This window comes from Salmo salar, chromosome ssa22, assembly GCF_905237065.1.
Source record: "Salmo salar chromosome ssa22, Ssal_v3.1, whole genome shotgun sequence".
Taxonomy (NCBI): domain Eukaryota; kingdom Metazoa; phylum Chordata; class Actinopteri; order Salmoniformes; family Salmonidae; genus Salmo; species Salmo salar.
Genome location: NC_059463.1, coordinates 9,651,193 through 9,667,671, shown reverse-complemented (window position 1 = coordinate 9,667,671; position 16,479 = coordinate 9,651,193). Strand labels below are relative to the sequence as shown.

General features: G+C 42.6%; 1 protein-coding gene across 2 annotated transcripts in view; it reads left to right on the top strand.

Moving 5' to 3' along the window:
• Nucleotides 1-16,479, top strand: part of LOC106582736 (chemokine-like protein TAFA-2) — a 197,195-nt gene that overhangs the window by 158,766 nt on the left and 21,950 nt on the right. The window contains exons 3-4 of one of the 2 annotated variants that reach the window (XM_014166114.2): nt 7,240-7,389; nt 10,051-10,175. In XM_014166114.2, the coding sequence (XP_014021589.1) occupies nt 7,240-7,389; nt 10,051-10,175 (275 nt within the window). Of the gene's footprint in view, nt 1-7,239; nt 7,390-10,050; nt 10,189-16,479 lie in introns of both variants that reach the window. The other variant, XM_045705485.1, reaches the window with a different exon arrangement.

The window sequence follows — 16,479 nt, the reverse complement described above, 5'->3', positions numbered from 1 at the left end:
AACGGGCACTGTAAGTATTCACACCCCTGAGTCTATAGTTTGCAGAAGCACCGTTGGCAGAGATTACAGCTGTGAGTCTTTCTGAGTAAGACTCTAAGAGCTTTCCATACCTGGATTGTACAACATTTACCCATTATTCTTTTCAAAATTCTTTAAGCTCTGTCAAATTAGTTGTTGATCATCGCTAGACAACCATTTTCAGGTCTTAGATTTTCAAGTAGATTTAAGTCAAAGTGGCCACTCTTGAACATTCACTGACTTCTTGGTAAGAAAATCCAGTGTAGATTTGGCCTTGTGTTTTAGGTTATTGTCCTGCTGGAAGGTGAATTCATCTCCCAGTGTTTGGTGAAAAGCAGGCTGAATCAGGTTTTCCTTTAGGATTTTGCCTGTGCTTAGCTCCATTTAATAGATTTTTTTTATCCTGAAGAACTGCCCAGTCCTTAACGATTACAAGCATACCCATAACATGATACAGCCACCACTATGCTTGAAAATATGGAAAGTGGTACTCAGTAATGTGGATTTGCCCCAAACATAACACTTTGTATTCAGGACAAAAAGTGAATTGCTTTGCCATATTTTTTTTATCATTACTTTAGTGCCTTGCTGCAAACAGGATGCATGTTTTGAGATATTTTCTATTCTGTACAGGCTTCCTTCTTTTCACTCTGTCAATTAGGTTAATATTGTGAAGAAACTACAATGTCGTTCATCCATCCTCAGTTTTCTCCTATCACAGCCATTAAACTATTTTAAAGTCCCCATTTGCCTCATGGTGAAATCCCAGAGCGGTTTCTTTCCTTTCTGGCAACTGAGTTAGGAAGGACGCCTGTGTCTTTGTAGTGACTGGGTGTAATCAAATCAAATCAATCAAATCAAATTTTATTGGTCACATACACATGGTTAGCAGATGTAAATGCAAGTGTAGCGAAATGCTTGTGCTTCTAGTTCCGACCATGCAGTAATATCTAACAAGTAATCTAACAATTTCACAACAACTACCTTATACACACAAGTGTAAAGGAATGAATAAGATTGCGTACATATAAATATATGGATGAGCGATGGCCGTGTGGCATAGGCAAGATGCAGTAGATGGCATAGAGTACAGTGTATACACATATGAGATGAGTAATGTAGGGTAGGTAAACATTATATAAAGTGGTATTGTTGAAAGTGACTAGTGATACATTTATTACATCCAATTTTTTATTATTAAAGTCGTTAGAGATTTGAGTCAGTATGTTAGCAGCAGCCACTCAATGTTAGTGATGGCTGTTTAACAGTCTTTTTCAGTCTCTCGGTCCCAGCTTTGATGCACCTGTACCGACCTCGCCTTCTGGATGATAGTGGGGTGAACAGGCAGTGGCTCGGGTGGTTGTTGTCCTTGATGATCTTTTTGGCCTTCCTGTGACATCGGGTGGTGTAGGTGTCCTGGAGGGCAGGTAGTTTGCCACTGGTTATGCGTTGTGCAGACCTCACTACCCTCTGGAGAGTCTTACGGTTGTGGGCGGAGTTGCCGAACCAGGCGGTGATACAGCCCGACAGGATGCTCTCGATTGTGCATCTGTAAAAGTTCCTGAAGAGGCGCTGTTACGCCTTCTTCACCACACTGTCTGTGTGGGTGGACCATTTAAGTTTGTCCGTGATGTGTACATCGAGGAACTTAAAACTTTCCACCTTCTCCACTACTGTCCTGTCAATGTGGATAGGGGGGGTGCTCCCTCTGCTGTTTCCTGAAATCCACGATCATCTCCTTTGTTTTGTTTACGTTGAGTGTGAGGTTATGTTCCTGACACCACACTCCGAGGGCCATCACCTCCTCCCTGTAGGCCACCTCGTCGTCGTTGTTGGTAATAAAGCCTACCGCTGTAGTGTCGTCTGCAAACTTGATGATTGAGTTGGAGGTGTGCATGCCCATGCAGTCATGGGTGAACAGGGAGTACAAGAGAGGGCTGAGAATGCACCCTTGTGGGGCCCCAGTGTTGAGGATCAGCGGGGTGGAGATGTTGTTTCCTACCCTCACCACCTGGGTGCGGCCCGTCAGAAAGTCCAGGACCCAGTTGCACAGGGTGGGGTCGAGACCCAGGGTCTCGAGCTTAATGACGAGTTTGGAGGGTATGTCGTGGAATATTGCCTCAAAAATATAACACTCTTACAAGAACTTGTGATTTCAATATAGGCTTTAATACAAAGTAGCAAAGCCGAGCTGGTCCATGGAACAACTGACCCTCAGCACTGGCTTTGCTTTTATACACATACAGCATATGGGTACATCCCATATGTAAATGGAATTACTCCCCTTAGTCCTTCTGCCACCATTATCTTTTAGTCCGAGTTCTTTGCTTGTTTACACCCAGTAACGTCCATCTCTGCTTCTGGTTAGATTATAATGGTGGCAGGACCCCTTATGTCATACAAAAAATAATACATTTATTGTATACTTATATTTCACCTGTTGGTCATTTTACCACCATCCTCCTTCCTGTGTCCTTCTGACATTAGTATGTCTGACTGTCATAAATGTACTTATGGCCCTGACTTGATGCATCCATTAGTTGTGTCCAGCTGCCATAAATGTACTTATAGCCTCAGCTAATGTATATCCAGATGCAATAAATGTACTTATTGCCTCAGCTAATGTATGTCCAGATGCAACCAATGTAACCATTGTTCCTGTGTTTCCTTAACATAGCAGTTGTACCTATTTACATTACATTAACATAGCAGTTGCACCTAGCTACATTACATTAACTCCCACATGTACTATGGTGTTAAATGCTGAGCTGTAATCGATGAACAGCATTCTTACATAGGTATTCCTCTTGTCCAGATGGGTTAGGGCAGTGTGCAGAGTGATCGTCGTGTGATCGTCTGTGGACCTATTGGGGCGGTAAGCAAATTGGAGTGGGTCTAGGGTGTCAGGTAGGGTGGAGGTGATATGATCCTTGACTAGTCTCTCAAAGCACTTCTTGATGACGGAAGTGAGTGCTACGGGGCGATAGTCGTTTAGCTTCAGTTACCTTAGCTTTCTTGGGAACAGGAACAATGGTGGCCCTCTTGAAGCATGTGGGAACAGCAGACTGGGATAGGGATTGAATGAATATGTCTATAAACACACCAGCCAGCTGGTCTGCGCATGCTCTGAGGACACAGCTAGGGATGCCGTCTGGGCCGACAGCCTTGCGAGGGTTAACATGTTTAAATGTTGTACTCGCGTTGGCCACGGTGAAGGAGAGCCCGCAGGTTTTGGTAGCTGGCCGTGTCAGTGGCACTGTATTGTCCTCAAAGCGAGCAAAGAAGTTGTTTAATTTGTCTGAGAGCAAGACGTCTGTGTCCGCGACGGTGCTGGTTTTCTTTTTGTAATCTGTGATTGACTGTAGACCCTGCCACATACGTCTCATGTCTGAGCCATTGAATTGTGACTCTACTTTGTCTCTATACTGACGCTTAGCTTGTTTGATTGCCTTGCGGAGGGAATAGCTACACTGTTTGTATTCGGTCATGTTTCCGGTTGCCTTGCCATGATTAAAAGCAGTGGTTCGTGCTTTCAGTTTTGCGAGAATGCTGCCATCAATCCACCGTTTCTGGTTGGGGAAGGTTTTAATAGTCACCGTTGGTACAACATCATCGATGCACTTGCTAATTAACTCGCTCACCGAATCAGCGCATACATCAATGTTGTTGTCTGAGGCTATCCGGAACATATCCCAGTCCACGTGATCGAAGCAATCTTGAAGCGTGGAATCTGATTGGTTGGACCAGCGTTGAACAGACCTGAGCACAGGTGTTTCATGTTTTTGTTTCTGTCTATAGGCTGGGAGCAACAAAATGGAGTTGTGGTCAGATTTGACGAAAGAAGGGCGAGGGAAGTTAGAGTAGCAATGATCTAGAACGTCGCCAGCCCGGTTCGCGCATTCGATATGCTGATAAAATGTACATAGTTTACATAGAGTCCAATGAAGTTCTTTCAGGGCGGTCGAGGTGTCTGTTTGGGAGGGGAGGGGGGGGGGGATATACACGGCTGTGATTATAATCGAAGAGAATTCTCTTGGTAGATAATGCTGTCGGCATTTGATTGTAAGGAATTCTAGGTCAGGTGAACAAAAGGACTGTATGTTGTTATGATCACACCACGACTCGTTAATCATAAGGCATACACCCTCGCCCTTCTTCTTACCAGAGAGATTTGTTTGTTTCTGTCGGCGCGATGCGTGAAGAAACCGGGTGGCTGTACCAACTCTGATAACATTTCCCGAGTGAGCCATGTTTCCGTGAAACAGAGACATCTCTGATGTCTATCTGGAAGTTAACCCTTGCTCGAATTTCGTCTACCTTGTTGTCAAAAGACTGGACATTGGCGAGTAGTATACTCGGGAGCGGTGAGCGATGTGCCCGTCTACGGTGCCTGACCAGAAGACCGCTCCATCTGCCCCTTCTGCGGCGCAGTTGTTTTGGGTTGCCTACTGGGATCCGATCCATTGTCCTGGTTGGTGGTCCAAACAGAGGATCCGCTTCGGGAAAGTTGTATTCCTGGTCATAATGTTGGTAAGTTGACGTTGCTCTTATATCCAATAGTTCTTCCCGGCTGTATGTAATAAGACTTAACCTCTCTTGGGTAGTGGCAGTATTTTAATGTTTGGATGACAAACGTGCCCAAAGTAAACTGCCTGTTACTCAGGCCCAGAAGCTAGGAGATGCATATGCATAGTAGTATTGGATAGAAAACACTCTAAAGTTTCCAGAACTGTTAAAATAATGTCTGTGAGTATAACAGAACTGATATGGCAGGTGAAAACCTGAGGAAAATCCATCCAGGAAATGGGACATTTTTGATGTGGGTACTTTTCTATTGAATGCCTATACAGTATGTATTTGGATAGGACCCAAATTGCAGTTCCTATGGCTTCCACTAGATGTCAACTGTCTTTAGACATTGTTTCAGGCTTGTTTTCTGAAAAACGAGGAAGAATGAGAACATTCTTTCAGTGGAACTAAATGAACCAGAGCTGTTTTGAGCGCATGACCGATTGCGCACCGTTCGTTGTTTTTCTTTTCTATTGAAGACGCTATTGTCCAGTTGAAATATTATCAATTATTTAGACAATAGACAACCTGAGGATTAATTATAAACATCGTTTGACATGTTTCGACGAACTTTACAGGTACTATTAGGATGTTTTCGTCTGCATGTCGTGACCGCCTTTGAGCCAGTGGATTACTGAACAAAACGCGCCAACAAAACTGAGTTTTGGGACATAAAGAGGGACTTTATCGAACAAAACGAAAATGTATTGTGTAACATGGACTCTTGTGACTGCAAACATATGAAGATCATCAAAGGTAAGTGATTCATTTTATCGCTATTTCTGACTTTTGTAATTCCTTTACTTGGTTGTAAAATGTTTCTATGCTTTTGAAAGTGGGGCTCTCCTCAGATAATCGCATGGTATGCTTTCGCCGTAAAGCCTTTTTGAAATCTGACACAGCGGCTGGATTAACAAAAAGATGATCTTTAAGCTGATGTATAACACTTGTATATTTTATGAATGTTTATTATGAGTAATTTCTGTATTTTGAATTTGGCGCTCTGCAATTTCACCGGATGTTGGCCAGGTAGGACGCTACCGTCCCACCTGCCCATAAGCATTAAGATTTCCTGGGGTAACAATGTAATAAATAATACATAAATAAACAAAATACTGCATTGTTTCCTAAGAACGCGAAGCGAGGCGACCATCTCTGTCGGCGCCATAGTAATATTTGGATGGTGTAATGATACACCATCCAAATTGTAACTAATAACTTCACCATGCACAAAGAGATATACACTGTCTGCTTTTTTTACCCATCGACCAATAGGTGCCCTTGAAATTCACTGTTCGACTGAAGGAACTTACATATAATTGAATGTGTGGAGTACAGAGATGGGGTAGTCATTCAAAATCATGTCAAACACTATTATTGCACACAGAGTTATTCCATGCAATTTATTATCTGACTTGTTAAGCACATTTTTACTCCTGAACCTATTTAGGCTTCCCACAACAAAGGGGTTGAATACTTATTGACTCAAGACATTTCAGCTTTTCATTTTTTATTAATTTGGAAAAATTTTAAAAACATAATTCCACTTTGACTTTATGGGGTACTGTGTGTAGGCCAGTTATAAAAATCTAAAGGTTATGAATGTTAAATTCAGGCTATAACACAACAAAATGTGGAAAAAGTAAAGGGGTGTGAATACTTTTTGAAGGCACTGTACATATAAAGATTGTGTATTTTATGTTTTGTTTACACAGCCACCCTAAGAACCCAATTCAGATTTTCTTTCTACGGTATATCCAGTTTTACATGTGACCCATATCAGATTTGCGCATTCACACTGATGTAGCCTCTGAAGTAGCACACAGATGGAATGCTTATTTCCTGTCACTATTCCTTTAAAATGATGGGGTGGTTTTCATGGCAACGGCAGGTCATGTTCTACAAGAAAAACTGATATGCACATCTAGACAGAGGTTGCATAAAGAAGATCAAGTTTGCATCAGGATTCAGATCCACTTTGGCTGCGTTTCACCAGGCAGTCAAATTCTTATGTTTATTTCACTAATTGGTCTTTTGACCAATCAGATCTTGCCAAAAGAGCAATTAATGGAGAAAAAATATCAGAATTGGGCTGCCTGTGTAAATGCAGTCATTTGAGGCAGTATAAATCTAAAGTCAAAAGATCAGATTCCATGTGTTTCTTTGCTGTTTACACATTCGTGAAAAGATCAGATAGGTATCAGAAATGCTAATAATTGGCAAAATATCTGAAATGGGCTGCCTGTGTAAACGCAGCCATACACTCTGTGTAGGGTTCAAATATGGACTTCAAACCCAGTACCACTGCTTTAAAAAAAAGGATTCCCCTCTTATCAGGGACTGATTTAGACCTGGGTGCAATTAATTATCAAGTAGAACAGAAAAACAGCAGTTTCTGGACCTCGTATGATTTGAATACCCCTGCCCTATATAGTGCTCTATAGTGCCCTAATCTGACCAGAGCCCTATGTGGCAGCCCTATGTGACTCTTGTCAAATATGGGTCAAATATGCATCGTGCATTAAGGAGAATAGTGTAGTTTGAGATATGTCCTTACAGACACAGCTTTGGCCTACGTGGTCTGCTGTCTGCAGGAGCTGGGTTGATGAACATGGAACATGAACATGGAGCCATCTCTGTTTGTGTTTGCAGTGCATGTCAAAGCAGGGACCTGTGAAGTGATCGCCGCCCACCGCTGCTGCAACAAGAACAAGATTGAGGAGAGATCCCAGACGGTCAAATGTTCCTGCTTCCCCGGACAGGTTGCTGGGACAACAAGAGCGGCTCCATCTTGTGTGGACGGTACAGTCATTCTTTATTTATATATATACAGTTGAAGTTGGAAGTTTACATATACCTTAGCGAAATGCATTTAAGCTCAGTTTTTCACAATTCCTGACATTTAATCCAAGTAAAAATTCCCTGTCTTAGGTCAGTTAGGATCACCACTTTATTTTAAGAATGTGAAATGTCAGAATAATAGTAGAGAGAATTATTTCTTTCAGCTTTTATTTCTTTCATCACATTCACAGTGGGTCAGAAGTTTACATACACTCAATTAGTATTTGGTAGCATTGCCTTTACATTGTTTAACTTGGGTCAAACGTTTTGGGTAGCCTTCCACAAGTTTCCCACAATAAGTTGGGTGAATTTTGGCACATTCCTCCTGACAGAGCTGGTGTAACTGATTCAGGTTTGTAGGCTTCCTTGCTCACACACACTTTTTCAGTTCTGCCCACAAGTTTTCTATGGGATTGAGGTCAGGGCTTTGTGATGGCCACTCCAATACCTTGACTTTGTTGTCCTTAAGCCATTTTGCCACAACTTTGGAAGTATGCTTGGGGTCATTGTCCATTTGGAAGACCCATTTGCAACCAAGCTTTAACTTCCTGACTGATGTCTTGAGATGTTGCTTCAATATATCCACATCATTTTCCGTCCTCATGATGCCATCTATTTTGTGAAGTGCACCAGTCCCTCCTGCAGCAAGCACCCCCACAACATGATGCTGCCATGAAGCACCCCTATGCTTCACGGTTGGGATGGTGTTCTTCGGCTTGCAAGCATCCCCCTTTTTCCTCCAAACATAATGATGGTCATTATGGCCAAACAGTTCTGTTTCATCAGACCGGAGGACATTTCTCCAAAAAGTACGACCTTTATCCCCATGTGCAGTTGCAAGGATGAACGAGACTTGTGGAGGTCTACAATTTTTTTCTGGGGTCTTGGCTGATTTCTTTTCATTTTCCCATGATGTCAAGCAAAGAGGCACTGAGTTTGAAGGTAGGCCTTGAAATACATCCACAGGTACACCTCCAATTGACTCAAATGATGTCAATTAGCCTATCAGAAGCTTCTAAAGCCATGACATAATTTTCTGGAATTCTCCAAGCTGTTTAAAGGCACAGTCTACTTAGTGTATGTAAACTTCTGACCCACTGGAATTGTGATACAGTGAAATAATCTGTCTGTAAACATTTGTTGGATAATGTACTCGTGTCATGCACAAAGTAGATGTCCTAACCGACTTCCCAAAACTATAGTTTGTTAACAATACATTTTTGGAGGGGTTGAAAAGCAAGTTTGAATGACTCCAACCTAAGTGTATGTAATCTTCCGACTTCAACTGTATATATTTTTATTGACAGTACAGTATTAGCAACACAGTAATTGGCAGTACACTGTTCCAAAATCGGTCTTGTATCACACATGTATCACTCAGAATTAGTGCGGTTTCAAATGATTGTCAATCATCAACAATTCAAAATTTGACATAGGGTAAGATATTTTCTTCTACTATTACGTTTAGTCACTATTACGTTTTCCTGCATCTACCGATCAATGTAAACAAAATGCTGGAAAATCTAAACAACATGCTTCAAAACAACCCAATTTAAGTAAATATTGGACAGGGTTATTTTTATCTAGCGTATGCATATCCCAAAGTTGGCAAATTTATCAATTTGTTATAATATTTACATACGTGTTATAAAATGCTATATTGAAATATGTGATGTACTAAAATATTAAAGGAAAATTGAAATTTGCAGTGTAAAAACTTAACATGATGAACATTAATAAAATTGACTCTCACGGGTGCAAAAAGAACTCTAGAAGCAACACCCAAATAGGCCTGTCTTTGGATTACCCAAACATGGGTTATTTTAATCATCAGTTGGGTTTGTTTTCACTTTCCTGCTGGGTTGACCCAGCAGATGGGTATCTTGTATATAATAGGTTCTTTTCAGGAGGCTTGGCCTATTGGAGTCGTGGCTTTCAGATAGGTATTTTTGGCGTGAGAGTAAATGTCATTCCTGTTCATCATGTTACATTTGTACACTGCAAACTTACGTTTCAGGCTGTCTGCTGTCTGTCTATCACTGGAAACAATAAAGCCTGGCGTGCTGATGCGCTTGCTCATTGAAGTATAGTGGGCCAGGTCATTTAATATCATGTCAACAGAGGCCCCTGCGACAGGTGAATCGATCCCTATCCTCTGTACTGTAATGGCTCTGACAGTAGCTTCCTCCCATCTTGACATCACTGACTGAAGCTTTAGAAATGTCAAGGGAAACCTTACCCTCTGCAGGCCTCTTCAGAGGCAGCTGTAGACCTTGGAGGCCTTTTCTGCTCCCACTGTGCCAGTCTGTGTTTTGCCCTCCTGCCACTTTGTTCATCAGCTTAACATTGACCCACACCCTGTAATTCACTCCTGGAAACACACAGCTCAGCCAGTCAGTCAGGCAGCCAGGCAGTCAGCTCGCAGTCATGGAGGATCTCTCTCTACTCTACTGTCAGTCATGGATCAAAAGGCTTCACTCTCACTGACATGTTTGTAGAAACAGATGTCTTGTTGTGGGTTCAGTTGTTACAGTAAGTAGTCTAGTAGAGGAAGTGTCTTTTCACTGCCTTGTAATGTGCACAGATTAACTGGTTGCATTCCTCTCTCTTTGCCTCTTGCAGCATCCATAGTTGCACAGAAGTGGTGGTGCCAGATGCATCCATGTATGGATGGGGAGGAGTGTAAAGTGTTGCCTGACCTGAAAGGCTGGAGCTGCAGTACAGGAAACAAAGTAAAGACGACGAAGGTGGGTGCATAATGTAAGAAAATCACATGCGCCGTTTTAACACATACAGTTTTTTATTTTTAATACATTTGCAAAAATGTCTAAAAACCTGTTTTCAATTTGTCGTTATGGGGTGAAGTGTGTAGATTGAGGGATAAAAAAAAAAAATACATTTTAGAATAAGGCTGTGACATAACAAAATGTGGAAAAAGTCAAGGGGTCTGAATACTTTCCGAAGGCACTGTATGTACACATAAGTGTACATGTGTGCACTTACACACACACACACACACACACACACACACACACACACACACACACACACACACACACACACACACACACACACACACACACGGGGCAGATGCGCTCACAAACACACACACATAAACACACTAGGGATGTGACACATTTTCTTTTGTTAACGTTTAAACTGCCCCAAAAAATTGTTTACAGTTAAAATGATCAGAAAAATTCTAAAAATTCCATTTGAATTCTCAATGCAGAATATGGTCCTATTGCGAATGACCGCTACGGGGCAATGAAGTTCTATCTACCGTAGTCATATAATGAACAAGAATATTTGTTTATTTTTTATTTAACTTTTATTTAACCAGGTAGGCAACTTGAGAACAAGTTCTCATTTACAACTGCGACCTGGCCAAGATAAAGCAAAGCAGTTCGACACATACAACAACACAGAGTTACACATGGAGTAAAACAAACATACAGTCAATAATACAGTAGAAAATAAGTATTTTTACAATGTGAGCAAATGAGGTGAGATAAGGGAGGTAAAGGCAATAAATAGGCCATGGTGGAGAAGTAAATACAATATAGCAATTAAAACACTGGAATGGTAGATTTGACAGTAGATGAGTGTGCAAAGTAGAAATACTGGGGTGCAAAGGAGCAAAATAAATAAATAAATAAATACAGTAGGGGAAGCGGTAGTTGTTTGGGCTATTTATAGATGGGCTATGTACAGGTGCAGTGATCTGTGAGCTGCTCTGACAGCTGGTGCTTAAATCTAGTGAGGGCGATAAGTGTTTCCGTTTCAGAGATTTTTGTAGTTCGTTCCAGTCATTGGCAGCAGAGAATTGGAAGGAGAGGCGACCAAAGGAGGAATTGGCTTTGGGGGTGACCAGTGAGATATACCTGCTGGAACGCGTGCTACGGGTGGGTGCAGCTATGGTGACCAGCGAGCAGAGATAAGGCGGGACTTTACCTAGCAGGGTCTTGTAGATGACCTGGAGCCAGTGGGTTTGGCGACGAGTATGAAGCGAGGGCCAGCCAACGAGAGCGTACAGGTTGCAGTAGTGGGTAGTATATGGGGCTTTGCTGACAAAACGGATGGCATATATAAACGCAACATGCAACAATTTCAAAGATTTTACTAAGTTACAGTTTATATTAGGAAATCAGTCAATTGAAATAAATGAAGTAGCCCCTAATCTATGGATTTCACATGACTGGGCAGGGGGGCAGCCATGGGTGGGTCTTCGAGGGCATAGATTAGGGGCTAATTCCCACACACTGGGGAGCCAGGCCCAGGGTTTTAGCTGATAAGCCCTAGGCCTATGGGACAAGGCACACATGCGTACGTCTATCTGCGGTACCGGTCAGGAATTTGGACACACCTACTAATTGAGGGGTTTTCTTTGTTTTTACTATTTTCTGTGTTGTGGACTGGTGGTGAGGACATCAGAACTGTGGAATGGCACGTGGAGTCATGTAGTAAGCGAGGGAGTGTTGAACAGATCAACAGATTACTCACCAGCTAATATTACGTGTAGGATCTGTGTAGTAATATTATTCGTATCTCAGAGCCATTTGCATTGCTAGTTACAGCCTAATGAAAGCTAGCTAGCTAACATCGAACCTCGTTGGTTATCTTTGGCTACCTGCAGATTCATGCAGGGTAGTAACATTATGAGTTGGGATTATGGTTCATTGCTTAGCTAGCTAGCTACATGTCTTAACAGAAGATACCACTATGCAAGTAACCATTTTACTGTAGGGTTTACACCTTCTGTATCCTGTGCATGTTACAAATAAAGGTTGATTTTATTTGATATAGTGTGATTTATCAGAGATGGTAATTTGAAGAACAACATGGACCAAAGTCAAATTAGGATATAACGTTAGGCCAATGAAACAGTGTCCAAGTAAAAAAATTATCTGGTAGAATGCCCTGCTTTTATTTCGTCACACTCATTGCCATTAGCTATGTTCTCTTATTAGCTCGCCATTCACTTGTAATTAATGATCTTGTTGTGAGTTTAATTTCCTGTAATAGTGATTACAAATGAGCTAAAGTTAAGGCGTTGTCAGCTGTATGATATGGTCATTATTTGAACTGGCTAGCCAGCTAACTTAATGTTAGCTAGATAGCTAACAACCTAGAAACGAACCAAAACATTACTTAGAAAGTTGCTTTTATTTGCCTGGTTTGCTAGATTGACGTATATAAAAATCATTTTTAAACAGATGGGTTTATGGTGTTAAAATACACCAGTTATGCTTTTTTGGACCACCAGGCTGTCTTACTTTCCCATTGTTACTCAAGTGTAGTGTATGATGTACCATTTTCTAGCTCTAAGTCTCTAATTTTATCCAATGTAAAAAACATAATTTCAAATGTTGCTACATAATACCGAATCAAGTCGGTCGGTCACATTCTAGAGTGGCCTTTTATTGTCCCCAGCACAAGGTGCACCTGTGTAATGATCATGCTGTTTAATCAGCTTCTTGATATCCCACACCTGTCAGGTGGATGGAATATCTTGGCAAAGGAGAAGTGCTCAGTAAGAGGGGTGTAAACAAATTTATGCACAAAATTTGAGAGAAATATGCTTTTTGAGCATATGGAAACTGTCTGGGATTTTTAATTTCAGCACATGAAACATGCAACCAACACTATACATGTTGCGTTTATATTTTTGTTCAGTGTAGATATGTCATTAGGGAATTGAAGCTGATATCCTCAACCATTGACAATGGCGGCGTATCATCTGCAATCATTTCTGTAATCAGCACTGTGATTTTTTTCACTCCGTCCTTTATCGCGCTTCTTGCGTATGAAGCTGTCTAATGCGCTGCTGCCAGAAACTGTTTGAGTCTCATGGTGTGTCCCTTTTAGATGGTGAAGCATTGCACCTGTTCTACCATTACTGTACCTTAATTCCACCTTGTAAAATTTACATTTCATCTCTTTCTCATTTAACTTTTCAAAGTATTGCCAAAAAGGACTTCAAATCAAATCAAAGTTTATTTGTCACGTGCGCCGAATACAACAGATGTAGACCTTACAGTGAAATGCTTACTTACAGGCTCTAACTAATAGTGCAACAAAGGTGTTAGGTGAACAATAGGTAAGTAAAGAAATAAAACAGTAAAAAGATAGGCTATATACAGTAGCGAGGCTATAAAAGTAGCGAGGCTACATGCAGACACCGTTTAGTCAGGCTGATTGAGGTAGTATGTACATGTAGATATGGTTAAAGTGACTATGCATATATGATGAACAGAGAGTAGCAGTAGCGTAAAAGAGGGGTTGGCGGGTGGTGGGTGGCGGGACACAATGCAGATAGCCCGGTTAGCCAATGTGCGGGAGCACTTCGCTGCCGTCGCTTGCCTTCCCTTGCCGTTTTTCCAACTGTGTACAACGATGACGTGTGGAGCGCTTTATGGCAAATAATTTGACAGATGCATACACTATCTCCTATTAACTTTACATCATTGTTGCATTAGGTATTTGTTTCATTAAAAAATGTCCTGTTAGTGCACTCCAAAAAATGCTGAGTTAAAAACAATCATTAAAAACAGTTATTTTGACCCAGCCAGTTGGGTTGTGGATGTTGGGTTATTGAGCAATGATCCACCTGGTAAGATCAGAAGACTGGAGGCGTGGCTTAGTAGAGGCATATCCCAAAGTTGTCAAAGTTAGCAATTTGTTAGAATATTTATATAGTGTTATAAAATGTTATGTTAAAATGTAATGTACTAAAATATTAAAGAAAAATTGAAATTTACCGTGTAAAAACTTAACATGATGAACATAAATTACATTTACGGGTTGCCAAAAATACCTTCTTTTTGCACACGTGAGAGTAAATTTTATTAATGTTTATACGCCACACATTCTAATATCTGTTCAATATTCTTGCACATGACATATTTTAATATACAATTAATAACATTATTATTTAAGTATCATAACAAAATGCTAACTATCCCAACATTGGGAAACACATAGGCACTTGAGAAAATCACCTAGCGTAAACATAATTAATGTCACGGCTGTCGAAAGGAGCAGACCAAAGTGCAGCGTGGTTGTAGTTCCACATTTTATTAAATCCGTGAAACTTTGCAATACATAAATAACTGAATTGACAAAACAACAAACCATGACGCAAAGAGAAACAAACACTACTCCAAATATAATAACCCACAGAAACCAGGAAGAAAAACCCCTACTTAAATATGATCTCCAATTAGAGACAATGAGGACCAGCTGCCTCCAATTGGAGATCAACCCCCAAAAAACAACATAGAAATAGAAACCTAGAACTTAAACATAGAAATAGAAAACATAGAAAAACACAAAACACCCCCTGTCATGCCCTGACCTACTCTACCATAGAAAATAATATCTTACTATGGTCAGGACGTGACAGTGCCCCCCCCAAAGGTGCAGACTCCAAATGCCACTAAACAAAAACCCAAACAAAAACAAAAGGGAGGGTTGGGTGGGTAACTCCTATCTATTTCAGCTCAAATGCAGTCCACATAACCTTAACCTCCAGCAGAGGAGGCGGCTCCGGTTTGGGGCGTAATCCCCGCTCCACCCGCTGATCCCTCTGCTTTAGTACCACCGGACCGTGGATCGGAGGAGGAGGAACCGGACTGTAGATCATCGCTGGAGGTTCTGGGCTGCAGGCCGTCGCTGAAGACTCTGGGCTGCAGGCCATCACTGAAGACTCTGGGCTGCAGGCCGTCTCTGCATGTTTCGTACTAGGGAGCGTTGCTGGAGGCTCCGGACAGGAGAGCGTCGCTGGAGGCTCCGGACTGGGGAGCGTCGCTGGAGGCTCCGGACTGGGGAGCGTCGCTGGAGGCTCTGGACTGGGGAGCGTCGTGGAGGCTCCGGACTGGGGAGCGTCGCTGGAGGCTCCGGACTGGGGAGCGTCGCTGGAGGCTCCAGACTGGGGAGCGTCTCAGGAGGTTCTGGACTAGGGACCGTTGCTGCCGGCTCCGTGCCATGGATCACCACTACAGGTTCCGCGCCATGGATCATCACTGGAGGCTTTGTGCCATGGATCATCACTGGAGGCTCCGGCCATGGATTATCTCTGGAGGCTTCATGCCATGGATCATCCCTACAGGCTCCGGGCCATGGATCATCACTGGAGGCTTTGTGCCATGGATCATCTCTACAGGTTTTAGACCATAGATCATCACTGGAGGCTTCTTTCATGGAGCTGGAATCGGTCTCACCGGACTAGAGAACGTCGCTGAGAGTTCTGGACTAGGGAACGTCGCTGGAGGCCGGGTGCGCGGAGCAGGCACAGGGTATACTGGGCCGTGGAGGCGCACTGGAGGTCTGGAGCTTATGGCTGGCACAACCCGTCTTTGCTGGATGCTCAACCCAGCTCGACAACTGCAAGGCGCAGGCACAGATCGCACCGGCCTGTGAGTGCGCACTGGCGACACAGTGCACATCACCGCATAACACGGTGCTTGCCCCGTCACTCGCTCCCCACGGTAAGCACGGGGAGTTGGCTCAGGTCTCCACCCTGACTCTGCCAAACTCCCCGTGTGCCCCCCCCAAAACATTTTTTTGGGGGTGCTTCTCGGGCTTCCGTCGTTGGGCTAGCTCCTCATAGCATCGCCGTTCCGCTTGCGCCATCTCCACCTGCGTCCATGGCAGGGTCTTGTCCCCTGCCATTATCTCCTCCCAGGTCCAGGACGTCCTCCATTCTCTCTTCTCCCGAGCCCAGGATCCCTGCTCCTCCTGGGCACGCTGCTTGGTTCTTTTGTGGTGGGTCATTCTGTCACAGCTGTCGAAAGGAGCAGACCAAAGTGCAGCATGGTTGTAGTTCCACATTTTTTGAAATCCGTGAAACTTTGCAATACATAAATAACTGAATTGACAAAACAACAAACCGTGACGCAGAGAGAAACAAACACTACTCCAAATATAATAACCCACAGAAACCAGGAAGAAAAACCCCTACTTAAATATGATCTCCAATTAGAGACAACGAGGACCAACTGCCTCCAATTAGAGATCAACCCCAAAAACAACAACATAGAAATAGAAACC